Consider the following 17479-nt stretch of genomic DNA (forward strand, 5'->3'; position numbering starts at 1 on the left):
GTGCATGCTCCACCTATTGAACCAGCCACGTGCCCCAAATCATATTTAATCAAATCAAATCAAATTTATCATGTCATATTTCCTAAATTCGGTAACTGCACTGCGGTTATATAATAATATATCCTTGCTTCTAGAGAATACACACTGAAGTAATAAGGGATGAAGGACCATGATGTATGCAATCTACTCTAAAATGGTTCAAAAATAAAAAATGTATATGGAGAGAGAAAAATACGACAAAATACTAAAAATCGGCGAATCTGGTTAAAGGGGGTATGGAAATTACTTGCAATGTGTGTTGAAATTTGAGATTTTTTTCAAAATTAAAAAAAAAATCCAAACAAAAAACCACCCCTCACAAAGTCATGAATGGTTTTACATGATGGATGTTGAGTAGTTGCAAGTATCCAGCTGTGGAATACATTCTACAACATTGCCAACTCTATACACTAGTAGTTCTTTTAATTGTGCTTGTATGTATGATTGTTCTTTACATTGGAAATGGGTGTCCCATTAGGCCAAGGGCTTAAATAAACCAAACTCCTAAAACTTATTTTCCCCACTAAATTTTTATGTTTACTGCTAATTCAGTCACTCAGGCCCATCCAGTAACTTTTAATGGTTGCCCATTATGTGACAGTAGTGTGCTAGATGACGGCAAAACAGAGGAATAAGTGATGGTCTGTGTTCTTGATGAATTCTGACTGGAGAGTCAGAGATTTGATCAGAATGATGTACTATAGGAAAAGGAAGTTGGAGCAATTATTTGTTCGTGGGAACTGGTTTCATAAAAAATGACATTCGAAGTGGGTCTTCAAGGATGAGTACAAGTTTTCTAGATGGAGGGGAAAGATATTTCCAGGCATGAGGAGTAGCATGTGCAAAGGCATAAAATCTTGAAAAGTTCAATAATTATTTCTAATTTCTGTTTCTAAGATGTAGTTCAGAGGCATTAAAACCTAGGTCAGCTACCTTAAAAACATTTTTATTGTGAAATATTATACACATTCATAAAGTGCATAAAACAACTATCAGCTTACTGAATTATTATAAAGCAATATACATGTAATGATTGCTGAGGTCAAAATCTATAAAATAGCCAGTAATTCCCAAGTTGGTATTCCTTTATTCAGTTCCACTTGTCTTCTCCTTCTTGGAAGGGTAACCACTCTTCCATTATTCTAATAGTTGCTTTAACAAATGGATACACCCACATAACTGATACCTCTCTCTAGAATTTCCTTGTGTTCCACACTCCCTCTCCACCCAGTTTTACTTTTGCTTTGTTAATTTTTGAAAAGGGTGAGAAATCCTTAGAGCATAAAGTTGTGACATTGTGAGAAGGCCAGATGTAATGAGTATTTATTATATACCTGTATTGTGTTCCAGATCTTGTTGAGTGCTTTATTCATTAACCAATTTCTCACTATGCTGAAAATAGCATACAGCTGAGAAAACTGAGGCTCAGAAGAGGTTCTTACTTCCCTAGAGACACAAAACCCCTAAGTGATGGAGACAGGACTAACATTCAGATTTTTCCGACTCCCAAATGTATGCTGGTTTTATGCTTTTTGTTAAGATTTGATTTCTTCATGTAAAAAATTGGCAGTCAATAGGGATTTTCAGTTGGGGAGTAATATTAGTTTTGGACTGTAATTCTGCTGATAGTGTGGAATAATTTAGGGAGAGATGAGTGGTAGGGAGACCATAGAGGTAGTTATGGCAATAATTCAAAGATGAGGTTTTAGACTAGAGGATTGATGGTGCATATGCGGAGTGGAAACTATCTCAAACTTTCTGAGGTATAACCAATTGTTTATGGTGCTAGGGTAGACGTTGGGGATAAGTGAGATGAGAAACCTGCATATACAGGTAACTTCCATTACTTTGCATCTGTGCGAATGCTCTTCTCCATGACTCCACAGCTTCTGTGTTGAGAGCTAAATGGATAGCTAAATTTTAATCACTGTTGATTAAAATTTGAAGAACAGTTTGGTAAGAAGTTCAGTTTTGGTCCTGCTAATTTTGAGATGCTTGGGGAAATGCTTGGTTTGTCTCATGGGTAGTTAAGAGTTTAGAGGCTCTAGGGACAGGTCTGACCTAGAGATAACATTTTAGTAATAATTAGAATATATGTAACTTGAGGCACAGGACCTGGACTCAGACAGACCTATATTTAAATCTTGGCTCAGACACTGTTTCTCTTTATGTAAAATGGGATAATATCTAACCCAGGATCTTTGTAAAAAAAAGGTTTCAGTGAAAAACTAGAAGGCACTTAGCACAGAGTTAAAAAAATGACAAAATTATCATTAGCTGTTATTAGATTATAATACTTATAAACAAACTGCATTATAGCAAAAAGCATTTTTAAAAAAATGAAATTCACTTACATGCTAGCTGAAATACATTTAAATGAAAGATTTGTCAAGGATGGTTTGGTGCCCTCATGGCAGCATGGTGTATGCATTGTGTCATCTGGCCAGCAAGACCTATGTGTGCCTTAGCACCAGGAATGAAAGATACAAGTCCATGTCAGGGGTTTCCTCGTAGGCAACTTATCTCCAGGGCAGCAACTCAGGTACAACCTACTCCTTTCTCTCCTTAAAATAAACACCTTAGGGTAAGCATTATCTTTTTTTTCATATTATGTTACTTCCACAAACCTTAAGTGTTAAATTCTACATAGTTGATAATACATCAACAGTTTAATATTTGTCCCTCTAAATAAATTTTTCCATGACTCTTTCTAAACTCTCAGTCTCTATTTTGGCCCATAATTTGATTTTGTACATAATTATGAATTTAAAATGTCACATCATTATCAAAGTTAGCAAAATTTGGACCAGAGTAAAGGTTCTATAGGAACCATAATTACTTCTACTTCGTGTTAGGTTTTTATACTGTGTTTTAGTGGGAGATCTGTTTAGAAAAGCAACAAAATGATGAGAAAAAGAAATCCACTTAGAAAAGTTAAGGAATCCTCAAAATTTATCTACACAAAGCCACCAATTTGGCCCAATTAGTCAAAGAATAGGTTTGATTAGTGGCTCGTTTTGCTGTTTTTAAAGGAATCATACAGCATTAAAAAAAATTTCAGCAGCTTTAGTATCATTTTTGAAATATCTATTGTGAAAGATCATCAAAATAATTCTTCCCATTCCTATTATGCATGTCCCTTTGAAACAGGACTTTGTTCTTCTCATCCGGGAGGGGAATCTGTTTTCCTAATTCCTGAATCTGTGCTGGCCTTTTGACCTACTTTGACTAACAATGTATGTGGTAGAAGTGATGTCATGTAACTTGTGCTTCAAGAGGTCTTACAGCTTCCTGTTTGTACCTGTCTGGCATGCTGCCTAGATATGAAGCCCAGGCTAATCCTGAGGAAGAAAGGCTAGGAGATAGAACTAGCCAATAGTCAACACTAACAACCAGTCATGAAGATGCCCAGTTAAGATGCCAAATAACTATATGCATGATTGCAGACAAGGCCAGTCTAAATCACTGATCTATAGAATTGAGAGTACATAAAATGGTTTTAAAGCATCAGGTGGTCTCTTATGCAGTAGTAATGTGTACAGGTGTGTGTATATTTATGGTCAAATTTTCCTGCCTTGAAGATGAGAGAATAATTTTAAACCATTGGTTTTAGGTCAGTCATTAGGACATAATTCCAGATTTAAGGATCAAAAAGTTCCTTAAAGCTGTAATAATGTGTCACCTAGGTTGCAGCAGTGAACAATGAAGAGAAGACATCATTTTTCTGGGGTGATTTGTGCATGGTGTTTTTAGGAGTAGGATGGTAATTCCAGATGATGTCCAAAGTCTAAGCTCTGGTGTCCTGTCAAATTTCAATTAAACTCTTAAGATTTAGCAACTCCATTTCCACTTCATAAACTTGTACATAGCTTTTTAATACCTTTCACAAGTGACAGGATCTTTCTTTCACATATAGTGTGATCCAAAATTGCTATGGTATAATGTAGGTGACATAGTTTAGGCAGTATAGAATAATGTCCTGAGTTTCAGAGCTGTACTGCGTGGTTTCAAATGCTGGCTCAGTTGCCTATCAGCTGTATCAGGTAATCTTGAGTTATCTAACCTATTTTTGCCTTCGTTTCTCTACCTGTAGAATGAAAGAATTGAATTGCTGATAGGATTAAATGAGTTATTCTTGAGCTTAACACATATTACTCAATCCATGTAACAATACTAGTATTGTTATATAAAGGATTGATCTAGGTATCTGACCCAGTTGTTACTTCGTGACCTTCAGCAAATCAACTAACCTCCCTGGGTTTCAGTTTTTTTTTTTTCATTTATAAAGTAACATTAATTTCCATGTTTTTTTTATCTTTAAAATTTTATGATTTAGTATTCAGTATGTTTTACCCACAAAGACATTCCAATCTTGTCTATAATTCTATTTTCTTAAAAATTGTTTAAAATATTTTCCATTAGCAAGCAATTGCTAGTACCTCTAGTATCAGCCACTCTGAAATATAAAGACTGCTGCATTTACTCAGGAAGCGAACTATTTATTCCTCCTATGTAGCCAGCAAACAATTATAATTCACATATCTGAAGCAATGCCTTTTCAGGTCTATGGAAACTTAGAATTGCACATTCATTTTTAAACCCGTGCTAAATGTGCTTATAAAAGTAGGAAAGGGTCCTCTGAAAATGGAAGAAAATATTTCACCTCAAACTTTTACCAAACATCTCCAATGTTAAATAAAAATTACCTGTTCCACTGTTAAGGTGACACATTCAAATTCTTTCGATATGCTCTAGCATACTGCATACAATATTACACAATTTTTATTGGCTGCATGATAAACACCATAATGTGCACATATCATAGTTCTTTTACCTTAATATAAGTTGTGGCATTAAATTAAATTAATTAATTTATTGTGGCACTGCATCTTAGTTTGATGTTGTGTGATGCCTCTTGACAATGGGACAGAAAAATAAGGATCCAACATACCAGTACATGACTGGTGTGTAGAACGTTCAGTACCTGGAATTCCCTTTAAAAAGTGGGTCACTTGGATCACTCTTCCTTTTCCTGTTATCCCTATAATCAAGCTGCTACAACCCATATGCAGATGCTCCGTTCAGTATTTTTTTGATCAATTATCAGTTTATTAATTACAGGACCTACCACAAACTTCCCTATGAATTTTTATTATTTTTAAATTTTTATTTATTTATGATAGTCACACACACACACAGAGAGGCGGAGGCACAGGCAGAGGGAGAAGCAGGCTCCATGCACCAGGAGCCCGACGTGGGATTCGATCCCGGGGCTCCAGGATCACGGCCCGGGCCAAAGGCAGGCGCAAAAACGGTGCGCCACCCAGGGATCCCCCCTATGAATTTTTTAAAATTTTTTTTATTTACTTATGATAGTCACAGAGAGAGAGAGAGGCAGAGACACAGGCAGAGGGAGAAGCAGGCTCCATGCACCGGGAGCCCGACGTGGGATTCGATCCCGGGGCTCCAGGATCGCGCCCTGGGCCAAAGGCAGGCGCTAAACCACTGCGCCACCCAGGGATCCCCCCTATGAATTTTTTAATTTTTTTAAATTTACTTATGATAGTCACAGAGAGAGATAGAGAGAGAGAGAGAGAGAGAGAGAGAGAGAGAGAGGCAGAGACATAGGCAGAGGGAGAAGCACGCTCCATGCACCGGGAGCCCGACATGGGGTTCCATCCCGGGTCTCCAGGATCGCGCCCCGGGCCAAAGGCAGGCGCCAAACCGCGGCGCCACCCAGGGATCCCCCCTATGAATTTTTAAAACAGATTTCAGCCACTCGTTTGCTCCTCCAAAATACACACCAAGCTACTAGTAAACTGCTCTTTCAGGACCCGGCAAACTTGACAGTTCAAGCTACACAACTGAGGAGGTTTCCAGTGGATCTTACAGCCCGAGAAGAGAAAACTGAGCGGATCGGCTTTCTCTCCCCTAACATTTCCTGACGGTGGACACGTCTTTGCTTGTAGAACAAGAATTCCGTTCTGGGAGTTGCGGCGGCTCTCCTGCCCCAAGAGGCGGCCCCACGGGTTTGCGGAATTTGACAGACGGCCGCGATCTTCGGGGGATTTTCCAAGCGGGACGCGGGCGCCGAAGAGGAGGGAAAGTCCGGGCCACGTGACCCACCTCCTTCGCCTCCGCCTCCAGTTCCAGAAGGCGAGCTCCGCAGCAATCAATCCCGATCCTCCACCACCAGATAGTTTTCTCCCAAGAACTTGCTGAAAACCCCAAAGTGCTGAGAGGCACACTTCGAAAATTGTTGGGTCAAAACAGCCACGAAACCTCCCCAATCGACTTTTACCCTAAGTGTGCCGACCACCGATTCGGAATCACCACTACTTACGGCTCACCCGGTCGTCAAGCCTTTTCCAACCCTCCCAGTTTCGGTTCCAATGGAAGGAGAAAGCAACAGTTTGGTTGCCGATGAGCCCGTCTCCCGGGCAAGAACAGTCGAGGGCTTCGGCGCCCCGTCGGCCCGCGGGAGGACGCGCGAACGAGCGGCCGGCCCGAGAGACCCCGCCCGAGGCTCCCTCCCTCCCCCGGCCCGGCCGCCGCGCGTCGCCGCGCCGCGCCGCGCCGCGCCGCGCCTCGCCTCGCCGCGCCTCGCCACAGGCCCGGGTGCCCGGGCGGGCGCATGCGCGCGGCGCTCCCGGGCGTGCCGGCCACACTCCCCCCCACCCACTCCGAGAGCTTGTCACTTCCTGCCCTCGCCCCATCTCCGTCCGGGGTCAGTCAGTCGCTCCCTGTCGCTGCGGGAGAGTCTCTGCTTCCCCTTCCTACCCGCTCCGCGGCGGTAGCTCAGGCTCTTCGGGGAGGGGGAGACAGAGAAAGAGAGAGACTGACTTAATAAAGTTTCCTGAAACGACAACTACTACCAAAAAAGGCCCAAGGTGGGGGGGAAGCCCCATTCTTCCCCGCCCCTCTCCAAAAGCCTGAGGGACCGTTGCAGGTGGAGCGGCGCTGGGGGAGCCGGGCTCCGGCGGCAGCCGTTGCCCCGGCGAGGGGCGCCCAGGTCTTGCCGGCTCCGGTTCCAGCTCCTTCGGTGGCGGCGGCGGCTTCTGCGGGGCGGTTCCTCCTGTCAACTGCCTGCGCCCGCGCGCCGCCCGCCCGCCCAGCTCCACAGCGCGGAGGGACGCCGTGAGCCGCCGCCGCCGTCGCCGTCGCCTCGGGCCGCGGAGGGACGTGGTGAGCTGTGGCGCTTCCGCGTCAGCGCCGGCGGGGACTCTTTGGGAGCGCGTCGGGCTCGAACCCCGCTCCCCTTCGCGTGGTCCGCCGAGGCTGCGCCAGGTGGGGCCCGAAGCCGCCTCCCACGCCAGGCTGTGCCCGCGGCTGCCCGGCCTGCCTGCCTGCCCGCCTGCCTGCCTTCCTTCCGCCTACCCGCCGGCCCGCCCTAGGAGTTAGGTAAGTTGGGCGCACTTGGTTATGGGGACGGGGGTCCGCCGGGGAGACCCCAACGCACGTGCGTGGCGGGAGGGCACGGCGTGGGTCGGCCGCCGGCGGGAGCCGCACCTCTACCGCCCCTGTCGCCACGCCCGCCGCCCCGCGGGCCCCGGCGCCGGCCGTGCCCGCCGCGCTCCGCGCCTCCGTCTCCGCGCGCGCCCGCCGGGGCCGGCGAGGCCGCTGCCGCCCGCGCAGCCGGCCAGGCCCTCGCCTTGCGCTGCGCGCCGCAGGCTGCGTTTCCGGGTAGGGCGGTGAACCTGTGCGGGAGTCTGGGCTGGGGAAGCCTTCGTGCGTTTTCCTGTTTTCAGTTCTAGAGGAAGGTACGGGTCCGCGGAGGGAAAACGGCGGGCGGGTGGAGAGAACGTATCTGGAAAACCTAGCCAGAACCCCCCCAGGAAGTTCAGGGTGAGTGACGGATTTGTACTTCTTTCAACAGCCAAGCCGCAATGAAGAGCTTCTTACAGTGAAAGGAAAGTAGGTCTCGCCCACTGAAAATGCCTTTAAGGGATAAATACTGCCAGACTGACCACCATCATCACGGATGCTGTGAACCAGGTATGTGTATGTGCTCCTTTCTTCTCCACTTACTTTGCCCTCCCGTCAAAGCCACTCTGCTTTGTGTTTCCTTCCAGTTTTATTTTTCTCCTGCCCAAGAAGTCGTTTCTAAGTAAGCAGGCTATAATTTTCCCCAGCATAAAACTAGTTATGAAGCTAAAAGCTTGTACAAACAAGAGGTCTCCCCTTCTTGATCCCTTAAAAGAAGTCCTGCAAGTGTCACCTTAAATCTTTTCCACAAGACCAATCACTCAGTCCCTTTTCCTTCTTTCCGGGCAGCCTGCAGTTAGCAGTATACCCTCATGTCCTTTGAATATTTAAAACTGAAGACAGAAGAGGAAATAGGTGGTAGAAAACATGAAAGAAAGCATGTCTTCGTGAAAGTGGATTCATTTAAACTTTTAAGAGTTAAAAGTTTCTTAGGCATTTTTATCAGGGAATAGAGGTTAAAGCCTAAAAAAGAGTTTAGTTTGGGCTAAAAAAAAGTTTGTTAAACTCAGCTTGTCAGAAGAATGGGTCTTGCTAACCGAAGCCTTTAAAAATGTTCTTGGACGGTACATACTGTATTAATATAGCAAAATAAAAAATCTGGTTTTTACGCAGAATACATAAGTATTTTTAGGAGAGTTTATTCAGTGGAACTGTTTTCAGTTGGATTTATGAATGGAAAAGTTTTCTCGAGTCTCAAGAATATTAGGAAACTTTAATTTGATAAATGCGATATCAAATTTGATAAATTAGATAAACTAATGAGTTTTTCTAGTTATCAGAAGTTTGATGTGTTGAGTCACAAGCATTTAGAGGTAAAACTTAAAAAGGGAATCATCCAATTCATATGTAGCCACGCAAAGGCTATTCCATTTTAGGTTAAAGGCAGGTGTTTATTTTTATTTTTGACCTAAAAGTTGTTAGGACTCTTTATGACTTTGCTTTTTTTGTTGTTGTTGTTGGAGTATTTTAACTGCTTTAATGTACTTAGTTCTGTCACAGTAGAGTTCAACTAGAGAACTTTTCTGACTAATGGGAAAAAATGGCAGTGGTAAAGAGGAAGAACTCCCATTTTCAGAAAACTTTGGTACTCATGAGAATAAAATTTGTACTATGGCCTTATCCCCCCACTGATTTATTGGAAGTCAGTAATAACTTATCTCTGCTAATAAAATAGTCCCAGGATGGGATCCAGTTTCTGTTCGACTGCTCCTGACCTATCTAATTTTCAGCACCCCTTCATACTGCATATTTTTGTGTATTTTGTGTGTCATTTATATATTACAAAATATTGAATGGAGTTTGCTACTTTTGAAGTAGAAAACCAATGCCTTTTATACTTGTGTTCCACTGACCTACTCTTCCAGTTTTTTTTTTTTTTTTAGAACATTGCAACTTTTTTAAGTTGCATTACTTAATGAAATCATTTTACTAAAACTTCTTATTTAGGAAGAAGTTTATGTGTTCATGTATTTATTTCTTTTACAAATTGTTATTGAGCACCTGTTAGGTGCTAGGCACTGTCGAAGGCAGTGGATATGTAAGTGGTGAGCAAAACAGATAAAGTTATTCCCTCAGAACTTTTGACTGGGAAGAAATAGATATAGACAAGTAAATAAATAAGATCATTTATGATTAGGCCTTGTTTAGTGTATTCTGATGAAGTTTCCTGGAGACGTTAATGTCTTTTTAAAGATGTTTTTCAGAGTTGAATGTTTTAATATTAGAACTTCTTTGCTTTTTTCTCCCTCGTTAACAAGAAGTCATAGAAGTTCCATTAATTTTAAAAATGAAACTTTTTTTTTTATCAGAAACTTGAAATTCAATATAGTTTATTTTTCAGGCTACCAGGTCAAAAGTAGTTTGTTTCTCTTTCCTTTCTTAGCAAGAATTAAACACTTTCTGAAGATTAGTTTGGTGGAAAGCTAGAAGTTTGTTAGCTTCTAGGATAGTTAATTGTCATTATTTCAGAGGAAGGTAAGTGCTGTGTGGGAAGATATTTCCAGTACTAGGAGGAAGATATTATGATAGTTTTTAAAAGAGGATGCCTTCAGATGGAGGGAAGAAGATGACATGATGTTTGAGAATTTCTTTTAATGGGCAATCATCAGAGGTCTATCCTCTTTTGAATTATGAATAGTGGGCGGGTCCCTGGATGAGAGCATTGTGTTCCTGAGGAGGCCTTCATAGGGTAGGTCAATTTGTAGTGAAGGGTGGTGGTATAAGCCTGTGAGTGTATGTACAGTATTTTCTGAGTTGTGTTTTAAGAATGTTGTTTACAGAAATTTTGAAACATTCAAAAGTAGATAGAATTGTGTAGGGAACCTGTTGTAAGCATCACACAACTCAACACATCAATACATCGACAATCTCTTTTCATCTCTGTTCTCCTTTCTCCACTGTTCCCTTCTCCAGCCTCCCAACTTCTTCCCTGCTCTCTATTATTTGTAAGTAAATCCCAGACATCATAAGCAGAAAGTTACTGTAAGGGGCTTGTTTTAAGGTAGAGAGACTGTTACAAAAGTAGGTATCTGATTCTGGGAAGTATGTTCTTGGAAGGTTGTAAAGACAGATGTTAACTTCTGAGGGTTTGGGTGTTTTGATTGGAGAGAGATGATGGCTTTTTTCCTAATGGTCATGTAAGCTGATCTTGGAAGGGATGATAGAGTATATGACAGGAAACTTTGATAAAATAATATATAAAGTTTTTTTAGTGTTGAATGTTTTCAAATGAAGGATGGTATTTTTTTTTTTTTTTTTTTTTTTTTTTTTTTTTTACAATGAAAGCTACACAGATCTGTATACTGAGTGGACATGTCCACGGATGACTAAGCTAGCCCTTGGATTATTTTGAATGGTGTCTTAGGATGTTGATGTGTCTCACAGTAGCAGTTTTCTGAAGGTGATTAGGTAACAAAATTTTGCTCTAGCTTTGAATCATGTGGAAATGGAAGCTGGTGTGTTATAGAAAGTTTTTCTGGAGCGTTTTTAAACGAGGAAAGGAGACTCTAGGGACAAGTTTCCATTTTCTCTCCATATCCCTCCCTTGTTCATTACTGTGTTGTTGTTTTTTTAATTTTCCCTATCTAGAATTCTTGCCACGTATACAGCCAAACTTTGCTGCTTTTTATTCTTTACAATTGTTCAGTTTCTGCCCTCTTTTTTATTATTATTTTTTATAAACAGTTGTCAGTTTCATACAAATAGTGAAAAGAGATCCATCTAACCCAAATAAATGTTATCATCAATCAGTCTGTTTACAAACTTCTGCTATTGCATCTTTAAAGGACTGAATTCTACTTCTCTTACTTAGATTTTGGAAACTGTTTTTCAGTTTTGGGTGTCAGAAGGCAATTGATTTGTACCTGATAATGATGGTGGTGGTAGTGGTGGTGATAGAACATTTATTGAACACTTACTATATCCCAGGCTCTGTTTTAACTAGTTTCTTGCATTAGCTCATTTAATCCTCATACAACCCTGTGATTTAGGTACTTTTATTATCCCCATTTTAGAGATGAGAAAAAGTTCAGAGAGTTTAATTTGCCTTAGTTGTATCTAATAAATGTCAGAAAAAGATTTCAGTGTAGTAAGTCCAGGTCTGGAGTTTTCATATTTTTAATCACTGTACAGGAAGTGCCAATGTCAGATGTTCTCAAAATGAGTTGTGGGTGTGTGCATGTTCTTAATTCATTTAAAATACCCCTAAAGTATCTCTTAAAATTATGGAAAAGTTGTGCTTAATAAAATGATTTGGTTCTTCTTCTTTTTTTTTTTTTTTAAGATTTTATTTATTCATGAGAGACAGAGAGAGAGAGGGGCAGAGGGAGAAGCAGGCTCCATGCAGGGAGCCTGATGCAGGACTTGATCCCGGGACTCCCAGATCACACCCTGGGCTGAAGGCAGGTGCTAAACCGCTGAGCCACCCAGGGATCCCAAATGATTTGGTTCTGAGACATTGTTCCTCCCATTTGTGTGCACTGAGCACAAGACTTAAAGCCTTAACCGGGAATCTAAGGCTGTGTCTATATACATAGCAGGAGGCATTAGCCTTCTTAGCAGAAAGCTAAATGCTGTCCAAGATCAGGCCCTGAATCAGTAGCAGCATGCATTATTGAAATCATCCTTTTTATTTTCCCACAGAGTGGATGATCCTGGATTAAGATGGTAATAGTTGAGCATAGAACATTATATTTAAAAAAAGCTAATTAAAGTGGTTGGTTTTTCTCTACTATAATCATTTCTTTATTTGGTATCTGATGGAAAAACTCAGTTTTCCTTTTCAGTTACTTTGTTTCATAGCATCATTATCTAATTTATTATATAATTATACTGTGCATCTAAGAACTTTGGAAAGCAGAGCTCGTATATGAAAATGAAAATTTTTATTTTTAAAGTGGAAATATTATTTTTACTTACTATAATTTTTTTTAACATGCACACTTGTAAAAGCCCAGGTTCTGAAGTACTAGTGAAGTATGAGGGAGAAAGTGAAAATCATTCCTATAAAGTCCACCCTGACGGAACCCTTGTTTTGTCGGTATCTACCAGACTACTTCTGTGTATATTAATGTCTGTACATACATACACATAAACGTTAAATTTCTTTCTGTGTATATTGAAATACATATTAATGTGAGATCATATTCTATAACTTGTTTTTGTTGCTTAATCCATTAGTGACATCCTCTGTTGTTGATACATGTAGATCTAGCTCATGCTTTCTAACAGCCATGAAGGATTCTGTTGTAGGGATATTTCGTAGTTTATTTAGTCTGGTTCCTATTGAGAGATTTTAAAGTTTTTTGAATTTTTTTCTCAATTATTTACAGTGCTGCAGAGTGGTGCAATGAACATTCTTGAATATCTGTCATCATGCACTTCATTAGTTCTTTCCTTAGACAGTGGTTTTTGAGTTTTGCTCTCATAATTGCCTCGAGAGCTGTACTAGATGGTCTACAGGGTTCTGGAATGGTTTATGAGATGTGACTAGGCCATCATTGTCCTCATTGTCCTGTAATTTTGATTAAATACAGTGGTTCCTCTTCAAGGGGAATAAAAAGGCAAACATGTTGAATATGTAGTAAATAATACCAAAATAGTAAATCTTTGCATTTGAAGCCTTAAGTAGCTTTCATTTAGCCTTGAATTGAGAATAGTTTTAGTTATTTTTTCTCTATTATTTCATTTTGCCTTACAAAGATGATGGTGAAGTATATACAAACAAGTGTGATTATCATTAACATGATTGTAGCAAACCGTTGTTTTACTTCAATAGTAAATGATTTAAATAACCCTTTTTTTGTGGGGATTGGGGTGGGTGTTTGTCTTCCATGTAGTTTATATCCTGGAACCTGGAGATGCTCCTTTGTTACAGCAACCACTACAGACATCCAAATCTGGTATTCAACAAATAATTGAGTGCTTTCGATCAGGTATGAATGTTTTAGGATATTTTTCAATCTTCACTTAGTAGTTAGAAACTACCTAGCAATCCTTAATTTTTTGAAAATTTAAAAATGTATACTTTGGTTTTATAGAATACTTTTAATTGTCATATTTTAAGAAAGTAGATGAATAAATATTGACTTGATCTAGATTCTTTTTTTAGTACTATATTTTATATATTAATACAGAGATAAGCTTAGTATGGTTTAAAGAAATATATATGGTATTTTATTGGTAATGTGCCTTTTCTTAACAATTTATTGTTATTTTTTGGCATATTCTTTGTAAATCCTCAAAGGGCAGTCGTAAATTATACTGGGTCTTTATAAGTATTGGCAGGGTAGATTATTTATTCAGAAAGTCTGAGATTGTTCTAGATTAATTACTTTATCATCTCTGTTTATGTGACTCACCTTCTTTCTCCTGCCTAACCCTGGAGTTTCAACATCTCTGATAGAGCACAAGACAGGAAAAATACTTACTCCAGCTCTGGTCTCTTTGGATACATTTGTTTAGCTTTTCTTTCTATATTAGATTATTATAATAATTACATATATAATAAATGGATTTGTGCAGTTGCAATCCAGTGCTTTAAAGTAGGTGTTGCTTACTGCATATACATGACTGAGAACTGTTAGAACTCCTGTGTTATCAGTGAGATTTTAGGTTTTTGTGATTCTTATGATCCACTTCACCTTTTGTTGATTTGGCTTCACTGACATTACAAACTATTGATTAGATATAAATAAGCAAATACACATAATGATGGGATAACTAAGTGATGGAAATTTAAAGGATTGGAGTATCTTTTATTCTAACACTCACTATTTTAATGAAAAATTTCTGAGATTTAGAGGGAAAGATAATTTATATATAACCACTTGTTTTGTATTGATAAATGCTTTGAGGTGCTTGTTTTTAAGTCATTGTAAAGAGAAATAGTATATATTTGCTTTATTTTAGGATCTAAGAAATAGATTACTCCTTAATCAAAAATAAAAATTTTTAAATTTCTGACTCAAATCTATTTCTTCTATTTTTTAATCTATAGTCCTCATGGCATTGCTTTTATATGTATATGTTTAAGTAGGTATCCAGTGTATATCCAAGCCTTGCTCATGTTGAATGGAGGTGCAGCCTATTTGGGTGTTTCTTGTTCTTTTTACTTTTTTTTGTTGTTGTTCTTTTACTTTTGTAGTTGCCCTTCATTAACAGAAGTAACTGATTAGTCAGATTTTCCTATGGTAAATATAATTAAAATTTTACTTATTAGGGGAAGTATTTATAATATATTTCTGGCATAACAAAAGAATGGTTAGTTTCTGGTCATAGTGAAAGTTTCTTTTAGCTACTTTTAGTAGAGATATAATTCTTTTTCTTTCTCATGGAAATGAAGGTAATAGCTTTTCACATTTAGTTGTGTTCTTTGCTCTAGGTTTCTTTTCTTCTTTCTTTCTCTCTTTTTTTTTTTAGTGAGGGAGAGGGGGGCCAGTGGGGCAGAGGGAGGGAAAGAGAGAATCTTAAACAGGCTCCACACCCAGCATGAAGGCGGATGTGGGGCTCGATCTCACAATCCTGAGATCGTGACCTGAGCTGAAAGAGTCAGACACTTAACTGATTAAGCCACCCAGGTACCCATATAGGTTTCTTTTTTAAAATCCAAAATTTAGAATTAATAAGATTATTTTATGCTACTATAATTTATTATTGTGTTTTTTGATTAAGAAGTTAGAATTGGTTCATTCATAAATGCTTTGTGTTAGAAAATATATCTTTTGAGAAGATCCTGTTCTCAAAATTTGTGTTTAGAAGTGAATATTTAGAAATGAAATTAATTATTTTCCTTTTGCACTGTGGTCATGTCTGTTTTCTGTATTTGCTATTTTTTTACAATTTAAACTAAAGAAAAGGGTCTGTGAAATGAGTGAAATGTTCTCTTTTAAATGTCCCAGCAAATTGGCCTTCTGAGTTCTGTTTTATTTGGGCAAATTCTGAAAATACTATAAATTTGATTATAAGTACCCAGTAATTTAAATTAGAAGTGATGTAGAAATATGCTTAACAGTATAAAGAAACTAATTTTGGACTTAGAAAAAAGAATTCATTTACTTTGTTAATGCGTTTCAGAAGTAAGCAATTTTAATTTCCTCATGATCATAATCTCCTGTGTATCTGTATAATCTAAAGTTTGCTAAGGTGTAGCTCTTTAGCACTGAAGTAGCCGAGCCCTGGCTGACTTGAAACTGGGAGAATAGCATGGAAGTTTGGGCCACTTGGGAATGAAGATCCATTCTCAATCCCTGAGTTCCTCGTGGTCCCATTCTACTCCCAACCACGTCTTCAGCCACTCATTTCTCTCTAGGCTCTATCCATTATAGCTGGGTCACACACGTTGCTTTTAAAGAACTATCTGAAGTCGAAGTCCATGCTTTTGCTCTTGTTAATGTATAGAGGCTGTCAGGTGGGGCATTAGTAATGTGTTAGGATATCTGGCTGAATCTTTAAGCTCAGTTGTCTTCAGCTACTGTATCATCTCTTAAGTGACTCACCTTCTCCTGTGTACACTGAACTGTATAGAACCTGGTATTCATTCCTGCCCAAGCTGGAAATTCATAAAAGGCTAAGGAAGGGGTTAACTCGTTTTTTAGGTCTATCGGCCCCACGTGTGCTGTACTGACTACATGATCAGTTTTGACTTGTTCGCTTTGCCTCACAGTTCAGTTTTTGCTTTAGACTATTTTTCTGGTTTTAAATTACAAATCTTTCTTGACCTCTGATATCTTTTTATTTCTGGCTGCTTCACTTGTAAATTTGAATAGATTTTTCTTTTTGGAATTAAGTAATATTCCTGTGTTAGAATAAATAATATTATTGGATTAAGTCATTGAAATGGTTTGAAAAAAAAAGAATAAAAGGACAGATAAAAATACAAAAATATCTCTTTGCTCAGGTAACCACTGCTACATTGTTTGTGTGTCTTCTTCTGGAGACCCTCTATACATTATACAAACATGTCTCCCTTGCTTTTTCTCCCAGTATATATGGTAGCTGACTCTACAGCTGTTACGTATTTTTGCTTTATTAACAGTACATTTCTTTGTTGTTTGACCTCTGTCCATAGATACGTCATTTTTTTTAGAAGGCTGCCTATTTTGCTTCAACCTACAGATTTTATACTCTGAAATCCCTGATGGTTGGATGACTTTGAGACATGCTGTTTGTTCTGAATCCCTGGCTTCTAGTGCTATCTTGACTGGGCTCTGCCTTTTGCTAGAGTGCTGCCTTAGTCCTTCTAGGTTCACCTCTGACTTGGTGTCTTTCAAATTTCCCTCCTTTCTATCAATACTTTTATTTTAGCTTCCTTTCTTCCTGACTTCTCTCCCCAAACTGAAACAGAAATTTAAGTAACAATAACAAAAAAGATGTACTTCCATGAGACATTTATTAAAATTGATTTAATTGAGCTTAATATTCTTTCTTAGTCTCTTAGTCTTCTAGTAGAGGCAAAGGAGCTATTGAATTCCCTAAGGTTAGAAACAGAAAAATAGGGAGTAAAGGATAATTATTTAGTCTGGTATTCAAAACTAGTCTTTCATATGAAGTTGACCATTTTTTTGAATCCTTTAAGTATATAATATTGTAAAAAATATATATATCATAGAAAAAAGATTCTGTAGAATATATTACTACTGTGTACAAGGAAGGGCATCTTTTCTGAATCGTAGGGAGGAGTAAATTGTAGTGAAAAATGAGAATTAGCTTTGTGTGGTATTTGCTATTGTCCTTATCATCTTAGGTTTGGTCATTTAACCTAAAAGTTTTTGTTTCATTTTGGTTTTGTACTGTGTAAAGCAACATTACCTGCATTTAGTTTATAAGCTGTGACTGGATGGCAATGCCTCAGTCCTGAGTCTGCAAACAATAACTTGGGATGGAAGTGTGATTTGTCAGAGATACATAAAAGAGTGCCATATGATATAAATTTTGTTTTCGGTTGTTATATAACAAT

General features: G+C 39.1%; 1 protein-coding gene across 3 annotated transcripts in view; it reads left to right on the forward strand.

Moving 5' to 3' along the window:
• Window positions 1-6746: 6746 nt before the first annotated feature.
• Window positions 6747-17479, forward strand: part of ZNF800 (zinc finger protein 800) — a 48756-nt gene continuing 38023 nt past the window's right edge. For 2 of the 3 annotated variants that reach the window (XM_055307316.1, XM_055307318.1), the window contains exons 1-3: window positions 6747-7440; window positions 7916-8034; window positions 13362-13457. In XM_055307316.1, coding sequence (XP_055163291.1) covers window positions 7974-8034; window positions 13362-13457 — 157 coding nt within the window. In that variant the 5' untranslated portion in view covers window positions 6747-7440; window positions 7916-7973. Of the gene's footprint in view, window positions 7441-7720; window positions 7800-7915; window positions 8035-13361; window positions 13458-17479 lie in introns of those variants that run through there. The other variant, XM_055307317.1, reaches the window with a different exon arrangement.

This window comes from Nyctereutes procyonoides, unplaced genomic scaffold (assembly GCF_905146905.1).
Source record: "Nyctereutes procyonoides isolate TBG_1078 unplaced genomic scaffold, NYPRO_anot_genome, whole genome shotgun sequence".
Taxonomy (NCBI): domain Eukaryota; kingdom Metazoa; phylum Chordata; class Mammalia; order Carnivora; family Canidae; genus Nyctereutes; species Nyctereutes procyonoides.